Raw genomic sequence first — 13865 nt, 5'->3', positions numbered from 1 at the left:
TTTATAAATGTGCCTTTTAATTGGTAATTAATTAATTACTAATTAAGATAATAAATAAATGCCTCAGGATACAAAATAAAAATTAACAAAAAAAAAAAAAAAATTTTTTGGAATTTAAAAAAATGTGCCTTAGAAATAATTAGAAGCATGAAAAGACATTTTAAAAAAAGACAATTTTAAAAAAAAAATTTTTTTAAAAATGAGACAAAAATTTGCCATAAAAATTTTTTTTTAAAATAAAGAACAAAAAATAAAAAAAATTTTTAAAGAAAAAAAAAAATTTGTTCGCCCATAGAGTCTATGATGAGGTATTAAAATATATGAAAATATGAAATATATTTTTTAAATGATATTTAATAATTAAAAAATTAAAAAATTTATTTATGTAAGAAGGATATGAATTAAAAAAAAAAAAAAAAAATGGAAACGTGCCTTGAAAAAAAAAGTAATAATAATAATAAAATAATATAATGTATCATATCAAGTTATTTAATTTAATATAAAATCTATGATAAATATGTATGTATAGAAAGTATATATATTTTAAATACGATATTGTATAAATAATTAAGGTATTTCTTATTAAATTTTTTGAAGAATTATAGATATTTTAATTACGAAAAATTGTGTTTTTATTTGTCTATTAGATTTAAGTATTTAGTAGATAATCATTTGTATAATTTTTCATTATTAATTTTATTTGTTTCATGGGATTAAGATAAGTGATTTACAAGGTAAGTGTTTACATTTTCTAAACCACTGATCTTATGACAAAATATAATGAGGTGAACATTGTTAGTAATTGAATTTCCTTTGGAAAGAGTACCCACGAGCTCTATTTATTTAGAATATTTACTCAAATGATAGCAATAAAAATAATTATCAATACCTTTCATATTTCTAGTAAACTATCAGTTGCATGGGAAAATTTTGTAGGACCAAAATTGTAGGAAATTGAATTTCCTCTGGAAAGAGTACCCACAAGCCATATAAATTTTGGATATTTACCCAAATAATAATTATCAATACCTATTATATTTATCTTGTAAACTATCGGTTGTATGAAAAACTTTTATAGGACCAAAATTGTAGGAAATTGAATTTCCTCTGGAAAGAGTACCCACAAGCCCTATTTATATTAAATATTTCTCCAAATAATAATTGTCAATACCTATTATATTTATCTTTTAAACTATCAGTTGTACAAAGAAATTTTATAGGACCAAAATTGTAGGAAATTGAATTTCCTCTAGAAAGAGTACCCACAAGTCCTATTTGTTTTGAATATTTTTCCAAATAATAATTGTCAATACCTATTATATTTATCTTTTAAACTATAAGTTGTACGAAGAAATTTTATAGGACCAAAATTGTAGGAAATTGAATTTCCTTTGGAAAGAGTACCCACAAGCCATATAAATTTTGGATATTTACCCAAATAATAATTATCAATTCCTATTATATTTATCTTGTAAACTATCGGTTGTATGAAAAAATTTTATAAGACCAAAATTGTAGGAAATTTAATTTCCTCTGGAAAGAGTACCCACAAGCTCTATGTATTTTGGATATTTACCCAAATAATAATTATCAATTCCTATTATATTTATCTTGTAAACTATGAGTTCTACGACAAAATGTAATGAGTCAAAAATTGAAGGGAATTAAATTTCCTCTGGAAAGAGTACCCACAAGACCTATTTATTCCAAATATTTACTGAAGGAGTCGTAGTATGATCATTACTTGTACCCATTACATTTATCTTGTAAACTATGAGTTTGAGGAAAAAATGTAAAGAGTTAAAAATTGTAGGGGATTAAATTTCCTCTGGAAAGAGTACCCACAAGCCCTATTTATTTTGAATATTTACCTTTGTTGCCAAAATAACAATAATTAGTAGTACTCATTATATTTATCTTATAAACTATTGATTATAGAAAAAATTTTCACAGGACCAAAATTGTTGTGACTTGAATTTCCTTTGGAATAAGTACCCGGAAGCTCCATTTATTCTTAATGTTTATCAAAGGATTCATAATTATTCCTAATAATTATATCCATCTTCTACACTGCAATGAAATTTAATTGACCAATAGTCGGTAAGATAAACGATTTGAAAGAACTCTACTCTATCGACATAAATTATTTTTGAAAAATTAAATTTTCTTGTAATTGAAAAAAATATTAATCCCGATAATTTCTTTACTTTAAACTCGTTATTTAAAAAGAGAAAATTTTAAATAAAAAAACAATGAAATTTATTCCAAAGGTGACTTAAGAAAAGTCAAGTTTAAGATAAAAATAAAAAAACAAAATTCGTTGGCTTGAAACCAGAACTTTAAATCAGTCTCGCGATCACTTTAAAACCTTGCGCACTTGTTTGTTAGTGATTTATTAATAATATAATTAGTCATTTTAAAATTGATAAATAATTAATAGTAAAATAAGATTTTTTTTTCTTTTACAAAATTCTATTCGTTGCTCAATAGAGAGATTAATTTCTTTGGAAAAGAGTACCTACGACCTGTGTGAGTTTTCATTGTTATAAACGTAATAATAATAATACTTTTGGTAATTATTATACTTATCTTGTAAACTATCGATCCTACCAAAAAATTTATTCAGTAAAAAATTGTAGGAAATTAAATTTCCGATGAAAAGAGTACCCACAAGGCTCATTTATTCCTAATATTTTATTTAGTGGTCATAATTATTATAATTACGATACTCATTATATTTATCTCGTAAACTATCACTCTGAGGAAAAAATTATAAGAGTCAAAAATTGTAAGAAATTGAAAATCCTCTGGAAAGAGTACCCACAAGTCCTACTTATTTGTAATATTTACCAAACTAATAATAATAATAATAATAATATTTGGAATTACTCATTATAATTATCTTGTAAACTATCACTCCTACGATAAAATGTAAAGAGTCGAAAATTGTAAGAAATTGAAAATCCTCTGGAAAGAGTACCCACAAGCCCTACTTATTTGTAATATTTACCAAACTAATAATAATAATAATATTTGGAATTACTCATTATAATTATCTTGTAAACTATCACTCCTACGATAAAATGTAAAGAGTCAAAAATTGTAAGAAATTGAAAATCCTCTGGAAAGAGTACCCACAAGCCCTACTTATTTGTAATATTTACCAAACTAATAATAATAATAATCTTTGTAATCACTCATTATATTTATCTCGTAAACTATCACTCTGAGGAAAAAATTATAAGAGTCAAAAATTGTAAGAAATTGAAAATCCTCTGGAAAGAGTACCCACAAGTCCTATTTATTTGTAATATTTACCAAACTAATAATAATAATAATCTTTGTAATCACTCATTATATTTATCTCGTAAACTATCACTCTGAGGAAAAAATTATAAGAGTCAAAAATTGTAAGAAATTGAAAATCCTCTGGAAAGAGTACCCACAAGTCCTATTTATTTGTAATATTTACCAAACTAATAATAATAATAATCTTTGTAATTACTCATTATATTTATCTCGTAAACTATCACTCTGAGGAAAAAATTATAAGAGTCAAAAATTGTAAGAAATTGAAAATCCTCTGGAAAGAGTACCCACAAGTCCTATTAATTTTAAATATTGACCAAACTAATAATAATAATAATATTTGTAATTACTCATTATAATTATCTTGTAAACTATCACTCCTACGATAAAATGTAAAGAGTCGAAAATTGTAAGAAAATGAAAATCCTCTGGAAAGAGTACCCACAAGTCCTACTTATTTTCAATATTGAATTAAAATTTTTTATGTTACAGGATTTTTTATAAAAAAAATAATAAATGCAACAAAATTATTCATCACCTGATCATAATGATATTCTGACAGACGAGCAAATAAAATTACGTTATCAAGATACTTCGTTATTAATTTTCAAAGTAAGTTATTTTGTTAATTACTTGATTAAAAAAATTATTAATTTGTGGGGGGTCATTCTTTCCACCCACTCCTGGCAGTTTAACGTATTTTAATTATTTTTATTATTATTATTATTATTATTATTGAATTAATTAATTATCAAATATTTGCATTCATTTACTTAGCGATTTAGATAACGTTAGTGTCAATTAGGATGATTATTAACTTGCAGTTAGTAGTGGAATCTTTTATTAATTATTAGTAGTAGTTGCTAAATGTTATGATTATTAATTTGTAACTTTTTATTTTAAATATTTTATTTTAACTATTTTATTTTGTATTTTAGCCCAACTGTGAAGCAACACCATAAATTATACGGGATTATAATTTAAGCGGTGATGCTGAGCAACATGGGAATAGTTTTGTCCGCTGCAGAATATTTTGGGAAATTTTAGTTTATTGTAATATTCTGACAATGTAATAAAATTCACATCTGCAGCTGGCAAGAATATTATAAAACTTAAGTGTGCAATTGTTATAAGATTAAGATAAATATTTTGTAAATGTTGTCGGCTAAGACTTGTGGGTTTTTCCCAAATCTTTTTGTCACATCCTCAATCTTTATGACCTATTTTTTTACCTATTTTTTCCGAAGGCAATTAAAGGATTAGGGCCCGTCGTCGGCTGGCCAGCGACCCGGACCCAGTATCTCATTAGAATTGTTTCTCTCTTTCTTTTCTCTATTTCTAACTCTCTTTTTGCACTCAGCTTGCATCCCTATACATACTATCTCTACTTTTCTATTTTTTCTATGAGTACTATCCCTCGGTACCCCCTCTCAAAAATGAGTGAAGGACCCGAAGGATGAGATTCAGAAAAGACAGTTCCTCTCGACCTCCGAACCCACAAGCCTCGCCGGTCAATTCATCTATTTTTATGTTCACGCGTGTAACTCTAAAATTTAATAAATCGTTGTTAAGTTAATTCACATTCATTTATATAAAGAACCCCCTTACATAACCAAAGTGGTGACCCCTTGTTTTTTTCGATATTTATTGTTACATTGTGTTAATATTTCTTCGTGTATTTTATATCTGGTGATTCGCGGGTGGTTTACGATATAGAAATTGTGTGTGCTTATTAACAGTTCAAATATTTAGTTGAAGTGAGTGATTAATAAACTCTGTTAGCAATGGTGAACACCGGCGCAGCAACCGGCGAGGGTGCAGCAAACGGCGAGGGCGCAGTCACGGTTGTAACGTCTCAACGGCTCCCGGAGTTCATCGCGAGTGATCCGGAGATGTGGTTCGCGATGGTCGAGTCACAATTTATGAGAAACCGCGTTACCGACAAACAGATGCAGTATGTTAGCGTGTTAGCGGCTTTACCGGCGAAATACGCGACCGAGGTGCGCGATATAATTCTGAAACCACTAGCAGCCGCTCTGTATGACGAGTTGAAAGAACAGCTCATTAAAAGACTAAGCGTTAGCCAAGAGGAGAATACGCGAAGGCTGTTAGAGGCTGAGAAGATCGGGGATGAAAAGCCGTCCCAATATCTACGCCGTCTACAAGCGCACGCAGGATCATCGGTTCCAGATAAGTTTTTGAAAACACTTTGGCTGCGAGGCCTTCCAGAAAAGTATCAAACAGCGATGGCTACGCAGCAAGAAAAGTCAGTTACCGCGATGGCAGAAGTTGCTGATATTATATACGATATTCTACCAGCGCGGCCAACAATAGCCGAGGCATCCGCATCACACGAGATGCAGCTAACCATCGCGATTCAACAGCTGCGCCTGGAGGTAGCACAGTTAAGAGGTCGCTTGGATAGTCAGGTGGACGAGATAGCCAATACTCGGCGTGGCAGGTCACAGACACCGCATCGCGACCAATCTGCGTCGCGGTCAAGATCGCAATCGCGTCAACGGGGCCCGCGACCTCCAGGAATGTGCTGGTACCACTGGATTTTTAAAGAGAAGGCTGACCACTGTACGAGCCCATGCAACTGGACGCCGGGAAACGGCACGGGCAGTCGTTAATGGCGGCCGACGACACTCGCCCACAAACCCACAGCCGTCTGTTTGTCCGTGACCGCGAATCAGGTATGCGCTTCCTGATCGACACCGGGGCGGACTTATGTGTAATTCCGCGCAAGCATTACCGCGGGCTCTGTAAGAAGGCGACATACGAACTTTCTGCGGCCAACGGTACGCCAATTGCTACATATGGAGTCGCGACGCTTACACTGAACCTTGGGCTAAGGCGAGATCTCACGTGGAGGTTCCTGATCGCGGATGTTTCCAAGCCGATCATCGGTGCAGATCTCCTGTCGCATTATGGCCTGCTGGTAGACCTGAAGAACGGCAGGTTAATAGATACAACTACTAAAATTGGACTTATGGGTGACGTGGTACGATGCGGGGACCCGGGCATTAGGGTCATCTCAGGCTCATCCGAGTACCATAAACTCCTGGAGGAATTTCCGTCGATTACTCGACCATGTGGTGCTCCTGGAGAAGTAAAACATCAAACTCAACACCACATTGTAACAACGCCAGGTCCACCGGTGGCGCAAAAGCCGAGGCGATTAGCTCCCGATAAGCTGATGGCAGCGAAGAAGGAATTCGAGGCTATGATGCGCTTAGGACTTGCGCGACCATCGAAAAGCCCTTGGGCTGCCCCACTTCATATGGTGCCCAAGAAGGACGACGAATGGCGGCCATGCGGGGACTACAGAGGCCTCAACAGCCGGACCAGACCGGACAAGTATGCTGTGCGACATATCCACGACTTCTCATATTTGCTCTACGGTAAGAAAATATTTTCACGTATCGATTTGGTCCGCGCTTTCAATCAGATTCCAGTAGCCCCAGAGGATGTCCAGAAAACCGCCATCACGACACCGTTCGGTTTGTTCGAGTTTCCTTTTATGACCTTTGGACTCCGTAACGCAGCCCAAACGTTCCAGCGTTTCATGGATGAGGTACTTCGTGGTCTGGATTTCTGTTACGCCTACATCGACGACATTCTCATCGCCTCATCGACACCAGAAGAACACAGGAGGCATCTCAGAATACTCTGCGAGAGATTAGAGAGGTATGGGGTGGTGGTCAACCCCAATAAGTGTGTTTTCGGCGTATCTGAAGTTGAGTTTCTAGGATACATGGTTTCTGAAGAAGGCACCCGACCACTGCCTGAGAAAGTGAAGGTCATTCGCTCATTCCCACAACCAACCACAGGTAAGCAACTCCGTCAATTTTTAGGTATGATGAACTTCTACCGTAGGTTCGTACCCAAAGCTGCGGATATCCAGGCACCATTAAACGAGTTGCTCAAAGGAGACATAAAGGGGCGTGCACCAATCAAATGGACCTCTGCAGCCGTCGCCGCGTTCGAGAGGTGCAAGGAAAGCTTGGCACAAGCGACACTACTGGTACACCCAAAATCAGAAGCTCTGCTTGCGATTTTCACGGATGCTTCTGATGTAGCCGTCGGCGCAGTACTGCAGCAATGGGTTGATGAGTCATGGCAGCCGCTCAACTTCTTTTCGAAGAAACTCAGCCCTGCAGAGCAAAAATACAGCGCATATGACAGGGAGTTACTGGCAATATACTTGGCGGTGAAACATTTCCGACATATGGTCGAAGCATGTGAGTTTTCTATTTACACTGACCATAAACCCTTAACGTTTGCTTTTAAGTTAAGATCCACTCAGTGTTCACCACGCCAACAACGTCACCTGGATTTCATTGGTCAATTTTCCACGGACATCCGTCATGTAGCGGGTCAAGACAATGTCGTCGCTGATGCACTGTCACGCATCGAGGAATTAGAACCTACAATCAACTACGAGGCATTAGCAGAATCTCAAAAGACAGATCAAGAGCTTTTGGACTTGCAACATCAATCCTCGTCGCTGCAACTTCAACCGGTCCCAGTTCCAGGTCTAGGTGTCACCGTGGTATGCGACACGTCAAACGCAATGCCACGACCATTCGTTACGAAAGACTTCAGGACAGCTGCATTCAACTCTGTACACCAGCTGTCGCATCCAGGGGCTAACGCAACGTGTAAACTGGTAGCACAGCGGTATGTCTGGCCATCAATGAGGTCAGATTGTCGACGGTGGGCTAGGTGTTGCATCGAATGTCAACGTTCCAAAATAACTCGTCACGTCTCAGCGCCGGTAGGGTCGTTTGCACCCCCATCGTCCAGGTTTGAACATGTGCACTTAGATTTAATTATTATGCCGCATTGCGACGGCAATAGATATTGCCTAACTATGATAGACAGGTTCTCCCGATGGCCAGAAGTAGTTCCACTACCTGACCAAGAAGCTGCAACGGTCGCACGAGCGTTCTTCGATCATTGGATAGCGCGATTTGGAGTTCCACTGCGCGTAACCACGGACCAAGGCAGGCAGTTTGAATCCAATCTATTCAGGCATCTCAACCAGCTGACTGGCACAACTCATATCCGGACCACGGCGTACCACCCTGCAGCCAACGGTATGGTCGAGCGTTTTCATCGACAACTTAAGGCGGCTATACGGTGTCATCAAGGCCGTTGGACAGAATCATTGCCAGCAGTGATGCTGGGTATCAGGTCGGCCTGGAAGGAAGATTTAAGCGCTACTGCCGCAGAGATGATATACGGCCAACCGCTACGCGTTCCAGGGGAATTCCTGGCGTCACGAGTGTCACGAGGTGATGACACCGCAGCGGCGACCTTCGTCAGAGAGCTCAGAGGACACTTCCAACAATTACGTCCTGCAGCGGTAAGTCGCCATGGCGAAAAGAAAATTTTTGTGTTTAAGGACCTTGCTACTACCAGCCACGTGTTTGTGCGTTATGACGGACCCAAGAGGCCACTCCAGCAACCATATACGGGGCCTTACCCTGTTGTTAGCAGGTCTGAAAAGTTTTTCGTCGTTAACATGGGTGGTCATAACAGCACTATCACGGTCGATCGCCTCAAGCCAGCGTATACAATGACGAGCGATATCGAAGAACCTGAGCTAGTGGAACCTGATGAGGACGTCATCATCGCGCGTCCACGACGAGGACGACCAAGGAATCCAGTGAGTCTGCCAGAGCTTCCAGCTCCACCAGAGATTCAACCAGTGCTTCCAGCTCCACCAGAAATTCAACCAGAGCCTCCAAATCCACCAGAACGTCCACGCTCACCTGAAACTCCAGCACCAGCGATACCAGACCCGGACATTCCACCGGGGGTCGAAGTTCCACGACAGACCAGGGCAGGAAGACGAGTACGGTTTCCGGACCGTTTCCAGGCTGGATATCCGTGACTCCATCACTGGCAGGGGGGTGATGTGGGGGGTCATTCTTTCCACCCACTCCTGGCAGTTTAACGTATTTTAATTATTTTTATTATTATTATTATTATTATTATTGAATTAATTAATTATCAAATATTTGCATTCATTTACTTAGCGATTTAGATAACGTTAGTGTCAATTAGGATGATTATTAACTTGCAGTTAGTAGTGGAATCTTTTATTAATTATTAGTAGTAGTTGCTAAATGTTATGATTATTAATTTGTAACTTTTTATTTTAAATATTTTATTTTAACTATTTTATTTTGTATTTTAGCCCAACTGTGAAGCAACACCATAAATTATACGGGATTATAATTTAAGCGGTGATGCTGAGCAACATGGGAATAGTTTTGTCCGCTGCAGAATATTTTGGGAAATTTTAGTTTATTGTAATATTCTGACAATGTAATAAAATTCACATCTGCAGCTGGCAAGAATATTATAAAACTTAAGTGTGCAATTGTTATAAGATTAAGATAAATATTTTGTAAATGTTGTCGGCTAAGACTTGTGGGTTTTTCCCAAATCTTTTTGTCACATCCTCAATCTTTATGACCTATTTTTTTACCTATTTTTTCCGAAGGCAATTAAAGGATTAGGGCCCGTCGTCGGCTGGCCAGCGACCCGGACCCAGTATCTCATTAGAATTGTTTCTCTCTTTCTTTTCTCTATTTCTAACTCTCTTTTTGCACTCAGCTTGCATCCCTATACATACTATCTCTACTTTTCTATTTTTTCTATGAGTACTATCCCTCGGTACCCCCTCTCAAAAATGAGTGAAGGACCCGAAGGATGAGATTCAGAAAAGACAGTTCCTCTCGACCTCCGAACCCACAAGCCTCGCCGGTCAATTCATCTATTTTTATGTTCACGCGTGTAACTCTAAAATTTAATAAATCGTTGTTAAGTTAATTCACATTCATTTATATAAAGAACCCCCTTACATAACCAAAAATTAACTAATTTTTTTTTTCTAGGAAATTAAAAACAAAAACAACAATTTCTTAACAATTGGTGACAGTCGGCGGACAATTGAGTACAGTAATTATGGTAACGATCCAGTAATTATTAAACCCAATAAATTAATTAACAATAATAATAATTCAAAAAAATTGGCAAGCAGAAATGACAGGTGTAAAATAAATTGATTAAATAAATAATAATTTTAAAGGAATGAAAACTTCTTCTTTAATTTTGATTTATTTTTATAAAAAAAAATCTGTCTATCGTTCGACCCCGCGGGCCAGCCCCAAAACTTCCCGCTTTCGAGCTCCTCGAGACAAAATTCAGTGAGTCAAATTTTTCAAAAAAGAAATTCAATTTTGTTCCTTCCGCCAAAAATCGGCTTTTTTAAAGGGAATTATTACGAGTGTATTTTTATTTCTTTTACTTTTGAGAACTAGGAAAAAAAAACTACAATTTTATTAATTTTGAATTTCACTGTTGGAAAAAAAAGCGGCTTTTTTGAAAAACTCAAATACTGTTTGAGATAATAAGCTGGAAATGTACCTGAATTATTTTTTAAAATTTTATACAAAATTTTCCTGCATTTGAAAGAATTTTTAAAAACAAACAATTAAGTTTTTCAAAATTTCGATAAATTTTCAACAAAATATTCAAATTTCATTTTTTTTGGCTTTTGATTATTTTTCCGCTGAAACTCAAAATGATTACGTGACCGTTGATCCGAGGACAATTGATCCTTGGGCAAAAACTGATAATCCTGACGATGAGAAAATAAAAATCACCAGCTTAATTTAATTATCAAGAAAAAAAAATGATTATTGTTATGGATAAATAAATGATCATAAATTACCACAGAATATTAATTAACTTGCCGATATTTATTTATTTATTATACTTTTACGTGCGTTTTTAGTAACAATCCTTAATATATGACTAGGGATAAGATTTTTGCCTTAATTTCTAATGAATGGTTAGAATGTTTGGTATTACGGCGAAAATATTGGTCTTATAAAAAAAGTTATTAAACAAAAGTTGTAGAAAATTTAATTTTCGAAACAAAATGTCTCTTATGATTTTTTCATACGACCAATACTTTCACCGTAATTCCAAAATTAAGATTCATAATGAATGATTCAAATTCTTGCTAATTATGAAAATCTTAATTTTGAAATTCCGGTGAAAATATCGAACCTAAGAAAAAATTATACGAGACTTTTTTTTTGCAAAATTGAATTTTGAACAACTTCTATTTGAAAAATTTTTTTATACGATCAATATTTTCACCGCAATTCAAAATCAAGATTTATAATGAATGGTTCAAATTTTTGAAAATTATGAAAATCTTAATTTTGAAATTACGGTAAAAATATCGAACCTAAGAAAAAATTATACGAGACTTTTTTTTTGCAAAATTTAATTTTGAACAACTTTTATTTGAAAAATTTTTTTATACGATCAATATTTTCACCGCAATTCAAAATTAAGATTTATAATAAACGGTTCAAATTTTTGAAAATTATGAAAATCTTAATTTTGACATTACGGCTTCCCTATTAGTTCTATGAAAAAATTATAAGAAATATTTTTTTCATAAAATTAAATTTCCTACAACTTTTGTTTGAAAAATTTTTTTATACGACCAATACTTTCACCGTAATTCCAAAATTAAGATTCATAATGAACGATTCAAATTCTTGCTAATTATGAAAATCTTTATTTTGAAATTACGGTAAAAATATTGAACCTAAGAAAAAATTATACGAGACATTTTTTTTGCAAAATCGAATTTTGAACAACTTTTATTTGAAAAATTTTTTTATACGATCAATATTTTCACCGCAATTCAAAATTAAGATTTATAATGAATGGTTCAAATTTTTGAAAATTATGAAAATCTTAATTTTGACATTACGGCTTCCCTATTAGTTCTATAAAAAAATGATAAGAAATATTTTTTTCATTAAATTAAATTTCCTACAACTTTTATTTGCAAAATTTTTTTATACGACCAATATTTTCACCGCAATTCAAAATTAAGATTCATAATGAACGATTCAAATTCTTGCTAATTATGAAAATCTTAATTTTGAAATTACGGTAAAAATATTGAACCTAAGAAAAAATTATACGAGACATTTTTTTTGCAAAATTGAATTTTGAACAACTTTTATTTAAAAAATTTTTTTATACGATCAATATTTTCACCGCAATTCAAAATTAAGATTTATAATGAACGGTTCAAATTTTTGAAAATTATGAAAATCTTAATTTTGACATTACGGCTTCCCTATTAGTTCTATAAAAAAATGATAAGAAATATTTTTTTCATTAAATTAAATTTCCTACAACTTTTATTTGCAAAATTTTTTTATACGACCAATATTTTCACCGCAATTCAAAATTAAGATTCATAATGAACGATTCAAATTCTTGCTAATTATGAAAATCTTAATTTTGAAATTACGGTAAAAATATTGAACCTAAGAAAAAATTATACGAGACATTTTTTTTGCAAAATTGAATTTTGAACAACTTTTATTTAAAAAATTTTTTTATACGATCAATATTTTCACCGCAATTCAAAATTAAGATTTATAATGAACGGTTCAAATTTTTGAAAATTATGAAAATCTTAATTTTGACATTACGGCTTCCCTATTAGTTCTATAAAAAAATGATAAGAAATATTTTTTTCATTAAATTAAATTTCCTACAACTTTTATTTGCAAAATTTTTTTATACGACCAATATTTTCACCGCAATTCAAAATTAAGATTCATAATGAACGATTCAAATTCTTGCTAATTATGAAAATCTTAATTTTGAAATTACGGTAAAAATATTGAACCTAAGAAAAAATTATACGAGACATTTTTTTTGCAAAATTGAATTTTGAACAACTTTTATTTAAAAAATTTTTTTATACGATCAATATTTTCACCGCAATTCAAAATTAAGATTTATACTGAACGGTTCAAATTTTTGAAAATTATGAAAATCTTAATTTTGACATTACGGCTTCCCTATTAGTTCTATAAAAAAATTATAAGAAATATTTTTTTCATAGAATTAAATTTCCTACAACTTTTGTTTGAAAAATTTTTTTATGCGACCAATATTTCCGCCGTAATATAAAAAATTTGACATCTTGATTGTTATTTTTGAATCGAAGCAAAAATCCCGGCTCTATATATGACATATAGATTCAATATTCTTGTGAATAATTGATTTAATTTTTTGAAAGAAGGGAAAAATCTAGACCGGGCACAAAATTATTTTTAACTGACACATTAAATTATAAAAAAATAAATTACGACACTTCCGCACTTTTATTTATGAAAATTTATCTCTTTATTAATTTGTCACAAAATAAAGTAATTAAACAAACATAAATTATTAATTAAAATTCTTAAATATGTAATGAAACAGTTAAAATAACTGTAGATTAATTCAAGATCTACTCCACGTTTTCCGACCGCCGCTATTTTGATTTTAATTTTCAAATTTCCCAGCAGCACTTACGTTTGGCGCCACCTATTTGAAATGTTTATTTTTTTCAATTATTGTAATTATTTGAAATAATTAGGTACTAAGAAATAATAATTAAATAAATTTACTATTTAATTAATTGATTTTTTAAAGCGAGAAGTTAAGAA

General features: G+C 33.3%; 1 protein-coding gene across 3 annotated transcripts in view; it reads left to right on the top strand.

Moving 5' to 3' along the window:
• The window catches only part of LOC130677703 (autophagy protein 5), a 47593-nt gene that overhangs the window by 30109 nt on the left and 3619 nt on the right, over nucleotides 1–13865 (top strand). Inside the window, exons 1-3 of one of the 3 annotated variants that reach the window (XM_057484547.1) lie at nucleotides 2342–2529; nucleotides 3802–3921; nucleotides 10221–10293. In XM_057484547.1, coding sequence (XP_057340530.1) covers nucleotides 3826–3921; nucleotides 10221–10293 — 169 coding nt within the window. In that variant the 5' untranslated portion in view covers nucleotides 2342–2529; nucleotides 3802–3825. Of the gene's footprint in view, nucleotides 1–2341; nucleotides 2573–3801; nucleotides 3922–10220; nucleotides 10294–13865 lie in introns of those variants that run through there. The other 2 variants (XM_057484549.1, XM_057484548.1) reach the window with 2 other exon arrangements.

The sequence above is a fragment of the Microplitis mediator genome, chromosome 11, assembly GCF_029852145.1.
Source record: "Microplitis mediator isolate UGA2020A chromosome 11, iyMicMedi2.1, whole genome shotgun sequence".
NCBI lineage: Eukaryota > Metazoa > Arthropoda > Insecta > Hymenoptera > Braconidae > Microplitis > Microplitis mediator.
This window is presented reverse-complemented; position numbering and strand designations above follow the sequence as displayed.